The sequence below is a fragment of the Typha latifolia genome, chromosome 6 (assembly GCF_019914945.1).
Source record: "Typha latifolia isolate L0001 chromosome 6, TyphaL0001v2, whole genome shotgun sequence".
Taxonomy (NCBI): Eukaryota; Viridiplantae; Streptophyta; class Magnoliopsida; order Poales; family Typhaceae; genus Typha; species Typha latifolia.
Window position 1 is genome coordinate 12,179,459 of NC_133091.1, and position 17,835 is coordinate 12,197,293.

A 17,835-nucleotide genomic window follows, 5' to 3' on the forward strand; every position below is an offset into this window, starting at 1 on the left:
TCCACGAAATAGAGATCGAAATGCGAGCAAGAATTAGCCTCGCCGACCTTATCGACGACGGAGGGTGAGAGTCGAGCGAAGGAATGGCCGCTTCATGCCGTCGTCCCGGCGGCGGTAGCCATCAGTAGAACCCTTCTCTCTCTGCATACATACATCACCCTCGCCATAACATAAGTAACTATCGCGACGTCGTCGATTTCATGGTTTGAGTTAGGCACATGCCAATAAACAATAAATATCTATTATATTAAAGTAAAAAAGACCAATCAAGTTAATTTAATATTTTTATTTTTATCTTTTATCTTTTATCTTTTATCCCAACTATCACAGCCTGTACCATCTTATCCTATATTATTATCCCATTATTTATCCTTTTTTTTTCAACTCAATACCCAGTGATCTTACCAAAAGAGCAATTAAGTTTGTTTGAAGTGGTCTTCCTTATAACTTGTCCTCCTTTTTTTCAACTCAATATCACAGCAGCAGCACCAACGATGTCGCAAGACCACTTCAAACAATGACAAACAATCCTAAACTGCATCCACAAAAATCAGTGAAAAAACTTTTATTTTCTTTCAACTGTTACAGTAAATGAAATTATTGACATCAACAGTTGAATAGACAAGTACAATGGATACAACGAATGAAGATCCAAAACTACAAAAATCTGATGCTGGTGACTAAACAAATGACAAGAAATCACAGATGTTAGTATCTAGCACAAAATTCTTCAGATCTGTCAGTACGAGATTTACACTTTCGAGGATGAGTCATAAGGAAATCGCAGAGAGGTCTTCAAAGACTGTTCTAATCTCAGGCCTTTCGGATGCGGAACGAATGCACCTAAGGGCCACTCCTAATACATCTTCAAGAACTTTAGGAGGGTATTGAGAAGGATCAACTTCCAAAAGGAGCCTGTCAAAGCACTCAAAGGTGCGGTTTTCTCTGGCCAACAACCTCACCCAGTCTGTCAAGTCGACCACGCCGGGATTCCCAGAGATGATCTCTCCAGCACCTTTCCCGGTCAGGAGCTCAAGCAAAATGACACCAAAAGCATATACATCACTCTTCAGTGATGGGCATGGCTTACTTGTGTTTGCAAATTCTGGTGGACGATATCCAAGAGCTCCAGCATTCAAGACCTGCTCTGCCATGCCAGCAGGAGTCATTAACCTGTGTAGACTGTAATCAGTGAGAAGAGTATTCAGAAGAGGAGCTTGTATTAGGATGTTTGTGGATTTAAGATTGCCGTGGGGAATCGCCCTCTCATTGTGTAGGAAGTTTAAGCAGCTAGCAATGTCTACAGCAACGCTAAGCCGTTGGTGCAAAGATAAAGGACAGAGCTTTCTTTCTTCAGACTCTGAACAGAAGCAAAAATAAAACCATCAGTTCAAATATTATGGTTCAGTTAACTATATCCTTCAAACATTATCTTAATGTTGATCATTTCCATCCAGCAAACATAACAGCCAAAATATGATGCAAAACTTCCTTCGGTACTTGACTAGCCAGAAAAGGGTCATGAAACATATAAAACTGATTAGAGGCAAAATAAAACTTCATTATCTTGATGAGTAAATAATTAAATAAATACATCAATGGAAGGAAAACATGAAAAGCAAGTAAAAGTTTGACCGTGATTTATTTCTGATGAAACTTGAGAGGTTTGGCAGGCAATTGGTTTAGTACAATTTTAATGGATGGAAAACAGAAATAATGATCTGCTAAACTAACCAAAGTGAAAAGAAAAAAGCATCAGGTGATGCGTCCTAACAGGATCTGTACATTTCCATCTGGAACGCTTTACAAAAGGTATTAAGGTGGTGAAGGGATGAGAAAAGGGTGAAAAGTAGAGTGAAAGTGAGCGAAGAAAGGGATCAAGGAAATCCATTTTGTGATGCAGAGTTGCATCATTCCATTTCATGTTGTAATGTCAAAAATTGTCCAGTCAATTTGATAATTGTTGCGGTTGAACTCTGCCCAAAGCAACCAAACAAGACAGCAAGAGTCATGGTGGTTGCAAAGTGTTATGAGTGCAAGCGGCCACAAGATTCTGAAGTGGGCCTCCAACAGATCGTCAATAATTGTTACCTATATTTTAGACATATAGAACATCTGTAGTACCGAATCTAGATTGCCTTATCATCAATCATGACAAAAACATTTGAAGCAACCAAAATAAGAATACATTCTGCAGGTAACTTTCTTAAGCATCCAGTAGACACAAAATGAACAGCAGCAACAGCTTTAATGTTCTAAATATGAACTATACAACATAAATAAAAATGGCAGGGCTGGTCATGAACTAAATCTATTAATAATAAGTGCAAATGGAGACTCAATAGGTATAAGAGTTTCTACACCATATACCATAAATCTACAAACAAAGAATGCCACCTGCCATTGGAATTGTTCATTGATGCATATATAAGCCTCCCCAAAAAAAAGAATCCTAACAGAAGTGATTGCACATAGCAACCAAAACCAACTAGTGTGAAGCATGAGGAGATTACAGAAGGAACAGTAATCTAAGTAAAACATGAAATCCTAAAGCTAATTTAACTCATTAAACACACGATAAGTGCTCAAACTTTCCCCTAGTGACAACACACACACACACACATATATATATATATATATTCACAGCTTGGCTGACATGGGTAAAGAATATGACCCTCGAGCCTCATTGTGCTAATGTTATCATGTCTGAAATATAGAATGGCATGTGGGCAATCTGCATCATAAATACTCAGAAATGCTTGGGCTAGTTGTCAGTTATCAACAGCATGCCTCATCTCTGTATACTGTCCCTTAGGGCTTAAGCATAAATTGAATAAATTAAGTGGATTAACTGCAACACAAAAGTTCTGTCAATAAAAAGTTCATTTATTAAAAAGAGTTGGCATAATTTGTTATAAAAATTTAGAATTGGTAAGAGCAGAAAATTGAATAACTTTGGAGAATTTGAAAAGAGGAAAAAGACAAAAGGAAGATTTCAGAAAGCGCATCACCTACTTCTATTGAAAAGGATCAATTTAATTCGAAGACCAAATAAATAAGATAAATTTTGTAATTATGTTGGAAGGCTCTTCTCCATGTTCTCCATGAAAGGATAGTAACTACTAATGACCTTCTGTAACAAAATCAAGTTCTTATGATGAAAATATATTTGCTGAATTCTAGCTTTCTCAAAAAACAAGAAGGAAACAAGAAAACGTGTATGCATGAACATATAAATACAAAGGTTAGTCATTGATGTTATGCAATAGCCAGTAAATAAACTCAACGAAGGCATAACCTACCACAAAGGTGGGCTGTCAAAGATGCTGCATCTACATATTTTGATATGATGATCCTCTCATGCTCTCTTGGACCCCAATAGTAACCACATAAAGATACTAGATTCTGGTGCCTAATGGTGCCAAGTTTCTTGACTTCTCTAGCAAATTCCTTTTTGCTCTTTGCAAGGCCTTCCTTTAGCCACTTCACAGTCAGCACATGTTCATTACCAAGTGTAGCTTTATAGGAGGTTCCATGACAGCTCCTACCAATAATTTCTGCAGGGGCATGAGAAAGTTGTTCCGCAGTAAACACAAATGAATTGTCAAAAAGATGCAAATCACCAGCCAGCTTATCTGGGGAACACACTGTTAGACTTGATTGATGTGGGTGTAAATAAGGATCAATAGTGGGTGAAGATGTCACAAGAGACATTGATGACTTCCACTCATTCTCTGTCAGCATGCTACTAGATGTCTCCTGATCAAACTGTCCTACATTTGCAAATGAATCTTGAATTGCAGGTTCCATCTCCCTGGTGGACAAGGGAACACCTCTATTCTCACGTGATATTGATAAAGACCCTGATGAAAGTGATTGATCTTGGTTGATGGAAGTAGGAGGTAGTTCTGCACATTTCTGATCCCCAAAATGGAGAGATTGCACTGCCTTGCTGTCATCAATATCTTTTCTTCTACTTTTCCGGTTGGACAACTTCTGATGAATAAGTAATAGAACAAGAATACCAGTAATGCAAGCAACAGCGCATGCTATCAGAGCATACCTAATTGCGCGCTTCATCTGACGACCATGTTTTCCCTTATCAGAGAAGTTTGGAGCACTTGAAGGAGAAAGATGAGGAAATATCAATAGCTCATTTCCTGGGTGAAATGATGAATCTGGAAACTTCAATAAGTTGGACGGAACGACGCCTGACAGGCTATTATATGAAACATTGAACTCAACAATTCCATCAGGAAAATCATCAGGTATGTTGCCTTCAAAATGGTTATTTGACAAGTCAACATATAGCAACTTTTGGAGTAAACCTATCTCCTTTGGAATATGTCCAGAAAAATTGTTCTTTCCAATATTCAGAAATCTCAGTCCACTCATACTAGCAATTTCCTGAGGCAACGAGCCACTTAAGGAATTATTTGAAATATCAAGAAAGGTAAGACTTGAGACCTGTGCAGGGAGTATCATTTGATTTGAGGAAGTGGAGTTTGAGATTTGAGAGGTAGGGAAAGGAACAGCTCCTGTAAAACTATTTCCTGAAAGATTTAAATTTGTCAATCTTACTGATGTAAATAGACTCGAAGGTAAAGGCCCGTATAATTGGTTGAGACTAAGGTCGATGATGTTTAGTTCAGGATATGTTCCTATCACAAAAGGAAGTTCTCCAACTAACAAGTTGTTTGAAACCTTGAAAGAGGTCAGCCTCAGAAACTGTGATGTTATATTTGGCAAAGTTCCTTTCAATCGATTTGAACTTAGATCAATAACTTCCACATAATTTCCCCAAATCCTGACAGTAGATAAGTTCCCCGAAAGCATGTTATTACTTAGATCAATAACTGAACAACTGCCTACTGAGATAGGCAAAGAACCTGAAAGTTTATTGAATGAAAGGTTTAGATTCTTCAAAGTTGCAGATGTTATCCGTTTAAGTGGACCTGCATAAAAGCAAGAAGTTAAGACTTAAAAGAAAAATACAGTGAACAAGTTCATAAACTTGAAAATTTAGATCCACCCATAGAGAAGAATTTCATATATCTATATCAATAAACTACCTAATGGCTAATATATACCATTTGAGAAATAAAAATCTAACTTTCTAAGAATATAGTAAGAAAAGAACCTGAACTAAGGTAATAAATTGTTGTCCAGCAATTTCAAGACAAAATTAACTCTCCAAAGTCATCTATTATTAGCAGTGTATCTTAGTTAAGTGCTCGATGAGCATCTTACAAGAGTTGCATGAAGAATTCTCAGTATAAATATTTCATATAAATTCAAATTGTTCCTAAAAAAGTACAAAAATCATATAATCCTTAATGAAATGCTATATTGATTCAGCAATCTCTCACAAGTAAGATATATTTTATGAATTAAAGCTACTATACTTCAACCTCAAACTATCCAATCCCAACCAAGTAGGTGAGGTTTAAGGTTCTGAGAAAAAAAAACAAATTTTAAGAGCTGGCTTTGTTGCTAACCTATATGACTCAGAATAGGAGTTTATAGGATCATTGTTAAATAAAGAAAAGGTTGAAATGATAAGGAATGGTCAAAAAGGGGAATGAATAATTTATACACCAAAACAAATGATTTTACTTGTAATTTGACAAGCAAAACATAAAAAGAAACTCTTTTCAAAACCTCCCAAAAAGCCTTAAGACTTCAATAAACGAATTGGTATCCTAAATAGCATATCTGCACATGCAGGTACAAATGGAGAGTGAATCTCAACTTTCAATTTGAAAGAGCTTTCTAGGTTATGATCTTAGATTTTATTTAACGTTAAGTCAGTAGGAAAACTTGGAAGTTACTAGAGCTGCTCAACCAACGAGTTATTTCGAATTCTTCAGTCCTGCAAAGCATGTAAGTTTTTCCTTTTTGTCTGTTCGTTCAGTATATCATTAAGTAAGAGAAAAAGGGAAAACAATATTTGCACCTATCTATCAGTTCTATATCGTGCCCTGCTTTGCACATCCTCCTTATACATGGAAAACGACAGTAAAAGAAAAGGTCAACAGGAGGATAAACCAGTTGCAGCAGAGCCATTTAGTTTGACCCTGTAATTTAGTTCTGTCATGGTAGAAGAAATGTGTTGATAATGACGATTTCCAATTTGGAAGAAGGTATTAAGGAAGAGCTAAACATATTAAGACACAAAAACATAACATGCAACTAGTAAATTGAAGAAAACTACCTGTAAGTTGGTTGAAGCTCAGGTCAAGGTCGGTCAAGACCATTGAAGTTTCACTGAGCAGTGCTTCAGGTATGGAGCCAGAAAATTGATTGTTCCTCAGCTGTAATATCTTGAGGGAAACTATAAAATTGAATGATGGAACATTGCCAGTAAGCTGATTAAAGCTGGCGTCAAACATCTCCAAATAATCAAACAAAGGCATCGGGTCTTTATTAAATAGCTCTCCAGACAGCATGTTGTAGCTAATGTTTAGGTATTGTAGTGAGCCATTAATGGTGGAATTGTCAGAAATCGACTTCAGTGATCCAGAAAATTGGTTATGGCTGAGATCGACATGAATAAGGCTCTGCAACTGAGCAAAAATGTCGTCTAGTTTGCCCCAAAAACTGTTGCGTCGAAGATCCAAATAGTTCAATTTTCTTAAATTTTGGAAACCCGACGGCACTCTACCACCAAAATTGTTTGAAGACAGATTCAAATAGACCAGATCCACTAATTTCATTAACTCAGTGGGTATAGTACCAGAAAACAAATTGTTTGAGAGATCTAGAAACTTCAACGAGCCCATAGACCCCAGCTCAGGGGGCAAAACTCCTGCTAATTGATTGTTTGATAGAGATAGGTTCTGAAGCATGGACATCCTAGCTAAAGCCGACAAGCTGATGTTTCCAACCAAACCAATGTTATCTAACGCGATCTCAGAAATCCGACCACCGGTACATTGGACCCCATACCAATCAAGAGGACAGCCAACATAATCCTGCGTACTAATAGGGTTCCAAGAACCAAAGATTCGACCAGAAGGGTCTTCCTCGATCCCTTTTCTGAACTCCAGTAGTGCATCTAAGTCGGAATTTGCTCTAATAACTCCTACCCAAATTACAAAAAGCAAAAAAACGAACTGCATTCCCTAGCCAACGAAGAAAAACCCAAAAGACAAAAGGTGGCTTCACAAGATCGAAGCTCTAAGGACTGCAGGACTGAAACAAGAAACTAAGATGGAGCATGTGACATGCAACGCAAAAAGGAAACAACAACGAAAGACAAACAATCTGCAAAAAATGACAACGTGAAAAGACAAACACAAATCAGCAAATCCAGACACCTAAATTAGATCAAAAATGTTTCATAGAAGCAAATGCCGGTCGAGACCACCAAATCCCTTCAAATCTAAACTGACCGAGATGGATTTGCAACTCAGAATCTCCAAGTAATGACTCGGAACAGCAGTTAGATAACAAAAGAAACCCAATTCCAAGAACAGGCAAGAATTGAAGCAATGCAGGGAAGAGAGATGGTTAGGTCCCAAAAAGGCACCTTTCTGATGGAGAGACAGAGAGAGAGAGAGAGAGAGAGAGAGTCAAAGGACAAGCTCAGATAGGAACTTCCACTCTACGGGGTAAAAAATGAAAACCCATTTGGGCCTCGGGCAAAATTGTAAGAATCTCATCTTTATCATCCTCTAGAGAGAGATAGAGAGAGGAGACGAGGAGGAAGAAGGAAAAGGGCACTAAGCGAAGTGAACTCTTTTCTCTAGAGAGATGGAAGGAATGGTGGGAGCAAAGTGGAGCAAAGATGGAGAAGTAGCAGCCAATGCAGAAGTTCTCTCTCTCTCTCTCTCTCTCTCTCTCTCATGACAAGGAGCAGTGAATAGCATCAGTACGGGTATGTTGTTGTGCGCTGTCCTCCGGTCCCTACAAACTAATCGTTTTCTCCTGGACCTGGCCTCCTCTAATTTTGGTTTTAATCGACTTTAATTGCGTTTATCCGCACTCAGTTAGTAGTAATTTGTTATTAATATATACCCCCAAAGATATCTACCTTTATCTAAAAGCGGATCCAAAGCTGGCACTCAAAAAAAGCTTCTTCTCCCTTCTGCAAATCGACCCTTTTTAGGGGATATTTGCATGCAAACCCTTCACTCCCTAGTATTTGCAATCCAATCCTATAATTTGTGTAAATTGAGCAAACAACACCCTAGGGTTTCTATCTAGCCACTGATTGATTATTCACTCGAGTTCAGGGTGTTATATGCAAGTTTCCCACAATATTTCGATCATGATTCCTCCAAATCTGACAAAGTTTTCTGTCTTTGGATTCTGATAGGGGATCAGGTTAGATTGGGTTTGAGTTCTTCCAACTCACTGTTGAGCTACAGAAAACATTTCAGAGAGAGCCATAAATCTCATATTATTAGAGATAATTTTTTTTGCAGTGAAAAATAATAATAATAATGATGGGAAGGATTAAGAAATCATAATCATGTTGAAAGTCAAATCTACAGCAAAGACAAAGAGACGACTTTGAGCTGGCGTTGGAAATGGACTCATCTGGTTTGACGCTTACCCAACTTCGCTACCTTGAAGGAGTTTTCTGGTGTTTTTATTTTACCATAATAACCCTCGTTATCGAAATAGTATGTTTAATTATTAATACCCAAAACGAGTTACCATATCGGTATATTACTTAGCCAAAAAAAAATGCTAATCTAATCAATACTTAATCTGTGTTGTGAACTCTTTAATTACAACAAGGTAAGAAACATAGGGGTTGTTTGGTTGTTTTAATAAATATAGTAATCATTACATAGTTTGGTGTACCAAATCTAAAAATTAAGTCTTTTAACATTTATTTGAATTAAATGGATGTTATAAAATACGATATATAGAGAAATATGTATAATAGCTGATGTTCTGTTCTTCAACTGTCACTACTCATTACATGAGCACTAAGAATAGCATGTGTCATAATTAGCACTAATTGCACAAGGTTAGTGGTGGCCCAGCAAAAGCAACTAGATAATAATATAGGCGTAAGCAGATGATTAAGAAGCCATTAAGAGCAGTACAAGCAGTACAAGGTTTGGTCCAATACAAATCGATGCCAACTTGAGCCACTTGCCAGAAACAAAAAAAAAAAGTAGAGAATGTGATGCCAGCTAAGTGGCTCGCAGATCTGCGCTGTGCTCAGTGAGCAGAGACATGCGCATTAAAAACAACATCCCCACTCTTCTTCTTCTCAAGCACCATCCAATTCCTTTCTTTTAATCCAAGTTGTTTTGATTTGGAAGGAGCCTGGAGACTTCAATTCAGATCATTATAATGGCTACAAGAGAATGAGCAGAACTAGCGTCAGAGATCATTTCAAAAAGATTATAAAAAAAACAGTTGCTGATATGGGTGTAAATGTTGTATAGAATAATCTAAGTTTGAAGTCCAGTGATGGCGTTTTAATTGGGACATCATTAAACTTCTTAAAAGAGAAAACAATAGAATGAATCAAACTGTGGAACTTAAAAACACTGCCGTCCAACAAATGTTAAAAGCGGGTAACAACATTTTACCCCCTTGTATTATAGATGAATCTTAAAAAGTTATTACCAATTTGAAGAAAAAATAATTTTCTAGTTTAGTCAAAAGAACAGACTGATGTGATACAAAACAAAATTTAGGAATGTATCTAGCCCTGTAATGTTTGTACCAAGTGAATCTTGCACTGAAAACAATATAAGGAATCAAACTATGAGGCTTAAAAAACTGTAGACCAATAAATTGTAAACAGATAGAACAGGAGATGCCTGCTTGTCACCCAATCTCACAAACCAGAAAAGATGAACCTGATACAATCCTGTGAGTTCTTTTCTTAACACTTTGAAAGAATATATAATTCAGGCAAAGAACAATAGAATACCCCAAGTACAGGATGATAGGGTACATATTCGTCTATTGTTATAAAAGAGAGTTTTGTTGCCTAAATAGCTGACGCACCAAACATGACAATGACTTACCAGCTATACAATAATTCTTTGCAAATTGCTTCTCGTCATCGGTTTCTCCACGTCCCAGTGTCAGCTTCTAGCATTCTAGCATCTGCAACAAGAGAGCAATCATAGTTCTTAACAAGATCAATAATCAGCTAATCTGTTTTCCTCCAAAGATTCTATTTAAATGCTAAACCTTCTTGGATATCCGAATATACGGTTGAACTATGCTCTCAGATGCTTTGCCTGGATCTACCACCTTATCAGTTTTAATTCTAAGAATCCACTTAGGAAGACACCTCGTCTTTTCTCCTGATATTTTGATCCTCCAATACTTTTGGCATAAACTTGAGATCAATTTTCTTCGTCAACATTTTTTCATAGCAATAGTCATATGTAGTTGGTTTTCTTACTCAATATCCCCCTGTAAAAGCTTAATCATTACAGTCTTATCCTGCATTGAAACCTAAATTATTTTGGAATTTTCTTCATATAGTGCAAGTTCTTCAACTAGAAATTAGCATGTCAGTGGAGGCTCAGAGGGTGGTAGTGATCCAGGATGCATCAAGAGAGATCAGTTTAATCCCAATCAAATGGGCCATAGATGGCCTTCCACTCAAACCTGGAGATGAACTCACACTCCTTGGAGTTCTTCACCAGGTTAATAACCCTAGTACGTTTCCTTTCAAGAGAGGCAAGAAATTAAGTAAGAGATTTTAGCTCTTTTTGCTCAAAAAGGATAACAGAATGGTAGCAACTACATAAAGAACACCATGTACAACAAGAAAGTCTTTCATGCCAATTCGTTTACATCTACTTCTTTGCTCGCAGTGGGATATAAAAGCAGGATGAGTTCAAACTCTATGTTGGGAGTAAACCAGAAGATCATCGATGAAGAAGTCACAAGAAAAGAGAAGGAATACCAGAACAGTGCAGAGATGATGCTGCTCTATGAGCTCTATGAAAGAAAAAAGGTTAAGACATTAAAATATATATCCATCTGATAATGTGATTATGTTGGTGTAGTTTAATATCTCTATTAGTTATACATTATGGCATGCATATACCTGTTAAGCACCATAGATGAAGAACGAAACCCAGAACTGATGGTGAGTTCATTCCATTGTTAGGTTGCATTTCATAGACAGGTCATTGCAGCATCTTCACCAAAAGAAGTGGCTCTGGAATTTGCCTTGAAACTGCGGGCAACATGGATAATTCTTGATCGGTAAGGCATGGATGATAACAGAAACATGCTCTGCACCATTTCTGGTCATTAAGTTTATACACATAATTGCAATATAGCAATTCAAGGTATTGATACCATCAATTTCAAATAGCACAGTATAAAACAGGAAAAGAACATGCTAATGAAATGATTAACCAGTGGTCAAGGTCATGAAAACATAAGATAGTATCATCTTAATAACATTACTGTCTTGTTGATGCCACAAAAACATAAGGAAGACTTACACCTAGATTTAACTTGTTCATTTGCATTTCTATAGCAAATAGATCCGATTACTATAAACTCGCAGGCTAACAGACCATCTTGAACCACTTCATCAAAATAGTCTGCTCTTTCATTTACTCTTCTGATAAATCATCCTCTACAGGCAAATGAAGAAGGACAAGAAGTATTTCATGGAGAGGCTATCTTGTGGTATCTCAAGGATGAAGCGTAACAACAATGTCGAACTCCTGAGGGGACCAAAAGCTATTCCACGGAAGACTGAACATACAGATGGAAGCCCTAAAATTGAGATGGCATGCAGTGATGTTTTACCAGGATCAGGGTTGATGACAACAGAATACCTTGATGATGATGATGATCTTTTTAGTTTGGATCTGTCGCCCTTGAGTAAGTCAATGTTTATCATTGTTCATTATTAAAATAAAAGGAAAATATGTTGATGCGCACTTCTATAACTAGAGTCAAGAGCTGCAGAGAATACAAAATGTTATATCAGATGCCATCAACTGCCAAAGTTTGAAAGCACTGAACCATATAATAGTTGTCATAACTAAAGATAAGTTGGTTTTTTCTTAGTTTTCCATTTCTATTGACGTGAACGCATAATGTCATGGTGTTATGCACATGTCTTACATCCATTTCCATTTTAATTACAGTAACAATCAAAAACATAAACTAACAGATATGTATATGAAGCATACATCCTATGAAATCCTGCTGATTTGTCATCTGATACTATGCACTAGTTCATCTGCCATTCACAGAGTTATTTTCTTTTGTCATCAAAAGATATCAAGTCATCTGTGATTCAGAAGATTACATGCTACTTGCTTTGCTACTGACTTTTTTTTACCAGACTGATTTTAGATACCTGTCAGGTTTCAGTGATAATGTACCAAAAGAACAATCGGTTATACTATAATATCTACAACAAAATGATGTTCTAGTGCACAAGGAATTGAAATGAATTCTAAAGCTGACATCATACAGTGAAGAATATGCAGGAAGCTGAGGTCATGAAGATATTACTAACACTTGGAGTTTTATCCAAGAGAATGGCTTACATTGAATTGGATTACTAGCACTATCTGAAAGTACCTGGCTCTCCCCTCCCTAAAATTTCAATAATAGATCTTAGCCTTTCTTTTAACTCGGAGTACAACAATATTAGAGGAAACTGAATGTATCTGGCTCTCCTCCTTAGTAACATTATCTCAAAGTAGATAACCTCATTGGATTTTTAATAATTTCCTACATTAGGGGAAAATGAGCCATCTCACAGCAGATAAATGAGGAATGGAAATGAAAGTAGCAACATCTGCCTACTATCAAGTTTGGTTTCTAAGAACAAAATGTTATTTTTTTAGGGGCTTTAGTAAAGATAAAATTGTCAACACTTATTAATTGTTTGCAATTGAGTTAGAGATATGTTGTAGTGCGCTCTGCATAATATACCAATATAAAATGTCAGTAACACTTTCAGGGGCAAAGAGCATTCAAATAAGCAACTTAAATGGTGAAATGGCAACTGATAACAGCGAAGGAATACAGAAAGCTAGTGAAAAGATGGCAAAGACTTCCAATACATATACAAACAGTCAAAAGTCTTCACTTTCAAGCACAACCTTTGCATTCGACAATACAAATCCTGATATCTTATCAGATTCTAACATTGATGGACAGAAGCTATTTCTCTTACAACATGAAAAAGATGAGTTTATTAGCGAAGAAAGAGCAGCAAACATTAATCATTCGTCAATTCCCAACAGCTGTAGAATGGACATGGAAATGAATGCAAGCAAAATAGAGGAAATAAAACTGGAGAATGACATGTTAGAAAATCGTAAATGTAAAAATTGTGGGAATGAAAGACCAAAAATCAAAACAACGAGAACTTTTTCTTACACAGAGCTCCATACTGCTACAAATGGATTTTCAACTAAAAATTTCTTGTCTGAAGGAGGATTTGGATCTGTTTATAAAGGAGAGCTTGAAGATGGACAGTGGGTTGCTGTCAAGCAACATAAACATGCAAGTTTACAGGGAGAGAAGGAATTCAAGGCGGAGGTTCAGGTTCTCAGTAAGGCTAGACATGAGAACGTGGTCATGCTGTTGGGCTCCTGTTCCGAAGGAAGTCACAGACTGCTAGTATATGAATATGTCTGCAATGGTTCACTGGACATACACCTCTCAAGTAAGTACGCATCATTGTTCTTCACTTCTTTGGGGATCAACAATCTATTTACTATGATTAATCAAAATTTCAAATTTAACTCTGTGTGTGTGTATGCTCGCACACGTGTGCACCTGTCTGTGTCTGTGCATAACTTTTTCATTTTCCGTAGCATAAGAATTCTAGTTATGCAGAAATCAGATGACACAATCCAGAAACTTTAGTTTCTTGCCTACTGAAGATAAGAAATTAAAACGACCTCTAATCATAGAATGGACATGCAATAAGGGCTGGGAAATATCTAAACTAGTAGGTATGAATGTATCAAGGAACTTTAAACTGAGATCTTTTTTCAGCGCTTAAACATCAAGCCTATCAAAGGCTTTATCATCATGCATCTACATTTAATATTTCTAGGATGTGATTTAGTAGTTTTTGCAATGTAGGCAGTCAATTTCATGGAGATAATATTTGGTTAGTCTTATCCAGATTCCAATCCAACTAATACTACATACAAACTTTTGCTCAAGAGAAGGACAAAAGACAACTGTTGAAAATATTTACACAGATATTTAACACAGTGTAGAGTACAAAAGTAATGTAAAGCTACAAAAGATTGAGCTAAAGTTACCATGTTATAGATTTTTGTGCTTGTTTTAGATTTCATTTATCCTTGATGTAGGAAGCTTGAGATCAAGCAACCTGACAGAACTGATATCTAACTATGCAGGAAACAGCTCAGATTGTTTGAGTTGGACAGAAAGGATGAAAATCACACTTGGAACTGCTAGAGGTTTGAACTATCTACATCAGAACAATATAATTCACAGAGACATGGGGCCAAATAACATTCTATTAACTCATGAATATGATCCATTGGTAAAATACCTTATCACAACTATCTTGATAGAGTATATCATTTGGCTTCTGATTCTGACTTCCATTTTGCTGTTTAATTTCTCAGTTAGGAGATTTTGGTCTGGCACGAACACAAGAAAATGAGTTCGATAAACCATCAGAAAATAAGGTAGTTGGGACATTTGGATACTTGGCACCAGAGTATGCAGAAAGAGGGAGAGTCTCAACCAAGACTGATGTTTACTCTTTTGGAGTAGTTTTGCTTGAGCTAATTACTGGCCAGACTATTAAAGATAGGAACTTCCAAGAACCAAGTCTTGTAGAATGGGTAAAAAGAAGCATAGTAATCAATAGTTGGTTTTCGTTGTACGTATTTAAAAGTTCTATTTTTACCCTTTACAGGCAATACCACTTTTGAAAGAAGGAAAATATCCAGAGCTTATTGATGAAAGGATTCTTGAATCTCATGATGTTCATCAATTATTCTGGATAGTTAGTGTGGCTGAGACATGTCTTCGGAGAAATCCTGATAAAAGGCCATCGATGGAGATGGTAAGGAAGATTACATTTATGCAAAAAATTTCTTTTATTACATACATATTTTAGTAAATTATCAAATAATACAAGTTATATGAAGTAAATGCGGTTATACACTGACAGAGAATAATTTTATGAAGTGCATGGAGTTCTTCCATATATTAGACAGCAGTTAAAAGATTCATATCTTATCTCAATTTCTATGTTGTCGACTTCTATGTTTCCGACTATGATACTTCTTTAACTGTTATTCCTCATAAATTGGCACTGTATTCTTTAAATATTCAACCCACTTAAGTTGCCGTGGTCTTACTCTGTTTCTTTTGAAGTCCAATCTATCAAATAATTGGAACAAGTGACCTGATTTAAAATAATTGGCCTCATAATATAGTGTGACCTGAAACTATGTAATCAAGTTCATAAGTTCCAATTCAAACTAAAATTTCCAAACTTCACTCTTACTCGTGGAGTCATACAACTTCATAAGGAACTCAAACCATGTTGCAGAAGTTCTTAAGCATCCGTGTTTACTATTCAATAAAAGTTATGGGCAAATAATCTAAGATAAGAAAATGTTATAATTGGACATCATGACCTTCTCGTTTGAACTGAGACAAGCATCCAAATTTGCTTCTGATATCTTGGCTTTTTAAATCAAAATTTCTCCAAATTGAGTTTAAAATGTGAATACTCTTGATTCATGCAGGTGGAATATAAGTTGAGAAAATACATAATGGATAGGGTAACAGTCTGCGGTATTGAAGATTTTTCACCCACATACTCTTCTTTTAGTAGCTTATCTCCGTCAAATGGATCATCAGGCCATGGAGAGTCAGAAACAAAGGAAACAGCAAATGCAACTTCCCAGTCCATGAATGGAACTCAGAAAACTGAAGCACATCCACTGACATTCTTGGCACCAACTTCTAGAACACAAAATCTTAGAGGTTTTGAAGGATCAGCTTCAGGTATAAGAAAAGATTTTCAAAATAGAAAAGGAAAACTTCGCAGCACCCAGATATCTTATAATGAGATGCTAGATTAAGTCTTAAAATGGAAATCTAAAATCAGTATTGTAAACTTCTAGCTGCTTCCATCTTGAGCTAGTAAATCTCTGGCATGTAAATTTATCTATACAACAATTATATTCTCTTTAATGTCAAAAAAAAGTCAAATAGATGCCCTAGAAGTTGCTAATTTTCTGAAACAAGTGTCACCAGTTCCGTATGCTCTTGTTTCTTATCCACCTCAAAGACCTTACTTCTTTTTCAATGCTTCTAATAAAGAGGTTATACAAGTAGGAAAGATTTGCAGCATCAACTGTCTTATACCTGGAGACTTTGACATGAGTTGCTAGTAGATCTGCATATATTCTCTTATGGGACAATTTTGGAAGCTGGAAGATTCTTCCAGAAAGAATAATGAACTAAGAGAGAGCTCAAAGGTCAAAGAAGTTGAATAAAATAAGAATCTAACAGACTAGAACATGTTCTCTTCTGTTACCTTTAAGCTTTTATATTTGAGTTAAAATTTGATCAATGAATTGCATTTGTAGGATAGCGAGGCCTAGTATTCATGTTCTAGTTTTCATAATACATATAAATCTTTTGCAACTTGGTGAAAAAAAAATTATTATCTTTTCATGTTAGCATATCCAAATCTGTAAATAGCTTGTCGGATGTTTAACATCACTTTCAAGTGGAAAAATTTATCAATTGATTCTATTGACAGATCCAGATGAAAACTATAGATACAAATCCCATTTCAGGACTGTTAATTTAAGCCAAGAACAGATAGAATCAGAAGATTTTGAGCAGATGCTAACGATCACAATCCTCATAAATCGAACAGTGTAAGGAATCAAGGTTTACCAATCTGTTGCATTACAACATCTGCATCGGAGAATAAGAAATAGACGAAGATTTCATCTTACTAATAAGACAGCCTATGAAGGTATCGGTGATCCACGATCCTGGAATTCGTCGACTTCTCCATCAATGAATGGAACGGACGAGATCGTATACAGGTATAGGAGGGGATAGTGATATCAGAGGGTGGATATCTAAGCCAGCAGAAGTCGGCAATGGCTACTGAACAAAGCGACGAGTATCGATAAACATGGCTAAATTATCATTTATATATATATATATATATATATATATATATATATATATATATTATTTAACTCTGGGAGTCAACTTCAACCTAACAGAGCTGACGAAATAGAGAATAATCCTTTCCTTTTAAAATTAAAAAATTATATTTTAAAATATAATTTTTATGTATATAATATATTTACATTTTATATATAAATATATGCACAGGCGTTTGGTTCTCAAAGTGCCAAGGCAAGAAGCCTTTATATTTTAATGCATGTATTTAATTTATTCGAAGAGGATCTAATTTTTTTTTATTATCTTTCGAAAGTTTGGAAGATTATCTTAACTTTAGACGAAATATGCTAAATTACTCTTAACTCAATACATCTACATTAGTTTAGAAAAAATCAACCTCGAGAGTTACTAAGATTCGAAAATCTATCGTAAGAATCCATATATTGAAAACAAAATATACGATGCTTTTGATCAATTTCTCTATTAGTATCCAACCTTTCTATTTTGTTTTTAATGTTTTAGAAACACAACTAGCCACAAGAATTTAAAAACATTGATATATAGACGGTCACGTGTTAACCGACCGTGGATTCTTTTATAATTTTGCACACTACCATGCACCACCTACCCTTTGACCTTGAAGTCTCGAAGAACAAAACAACCAAAGTCAAACCAACAAAAAACCGATTAAACAAAACACTTCTA

The 17,835-nt window shown here is 36.0% G+C and overlaps 2 protein-coding genes and 2 long non-coding RNA genes across 5 annotated transcripts; 2 read left to right on the forward strand and 2 right to left on the reverse strand.

Moving 5' to 3' along the window:
* Positions 1-550: 550 nt before the first annotated feature.
* LOC140790737 (probable inactive receptor kinase At5g10020) lies at positions 551-7,845 on the reverse strand. Its single transcript, XM_073140957.1, has 3 exons — positions 6,215-7,845; positions 3,303-4,955; positions 551-1,360 (listed from the first exon to the last, which is right to left on the reverse strand). The coding sequence occupies exons 1-3, from the start codon at positions 7,119-7,121 to the stop codon at positions 771-773; spliced, it is 3,150 nt and encodes a 1,049-aa protein (XP_072997058.1). The 5' UTR covers positions 7,122-7,845; the 3' UTR covers positions 551-770.
* Positions 7,846-9,029: 1,184 nt separating this feature from the next.
* On the reverse strand, positions 9,030-17,016 carry LOC140790743 (uncharacterized). Of its 2 annotated transcripts, none has more exons than XR_012109439.1 (4): positions 16,950-17,016; positions 11,042-11,173; positions 10,002-10,083; positions 9,030-9,319 (listed from the first exon to the last, which is right to left on the reverse strand). It is a non-coding gene; the product is annotated as an uncharacterized lncRNA (long non-coding RNA). The 2 variants fall into 2 exon arrangements; XR_012109440.1 differs by having other exon boundaries at positions 16,888-17,000.
* Positions 10,126-12,098, forward strand: LOC140790745 (uncharacterized). Its single transcript, XR_012109442.1, has 3 exons — positions 10,126-10,634; positions 10,806-10,948; positions 11,591-12,098. It is a non-coding gene; the product is annotated as an uncharacterized lncRNA (long non-coding RNA).
* Positions 12,913-16,193, forward strand: LOC140790447 (probable serine/threonine-protein kinase PBL23). Its single transcript, XM_073140541.1, has 5 exons — positions 12,913-13,642; positions 14,352-14,500; positions 14,586-14,807; positions 14,882-15,031; positions 15,723-16,193. Exons 1-5 carry the CDS (start codon positions 12,913-12,915, stop codon positions 16,059-16,061), a joined length of 1,590 nt encoding a protein of 529 aa, XP_072996642.1. The 3' UTR covers positions 16,062-16,193.
* Positions 17,017-17,835: the final 819 nt, after the last annotated feature.

Coding starts and splice junctions, on each gene's coding strand:
- LOC140790737 (XM_073140957.1), bottom strand. CDS start 7,121: ATGCAGTTCGTTTTTTTGCTTTTTGTAATTTGGGTAGGAGTTATTAGA. Junction 4,956..6,214: donor GAGCTTCAACCAACTTACAG/GTAGTTTTCTTC, acceptor GCTTTTATGCAG/GTCCACTTAAACGGATAACA. Junction 1,361..3,302: donor TTTGACAGCCCACCTTTGTG/GTAGGTTATGCC, acceptor GCTTCTGTTCAG/AGTCTGAAGAAAGAAAGCTC.
- LOC140790447 (XM_073140541.1), top strand. CDS start 12,913: ATGTCAGTAACACTTTCAGGGGCAAAGAGCATTCAAATAAGCAACTTA. Junction 14,501..14,585: donor CTCATGAATATGATCCATTG/GTAAAATACCTT, acceptor TTAATTTCTCAG/TTAGGAGATTTTGGTCTGGC. Junction 14,808..14,881: donor AACCAAGTCTTGTAGAATGG/GTAAAAAGAAGC, acceptor TACCCTTTACAG/GCAATACCACTTTTGAAAGA.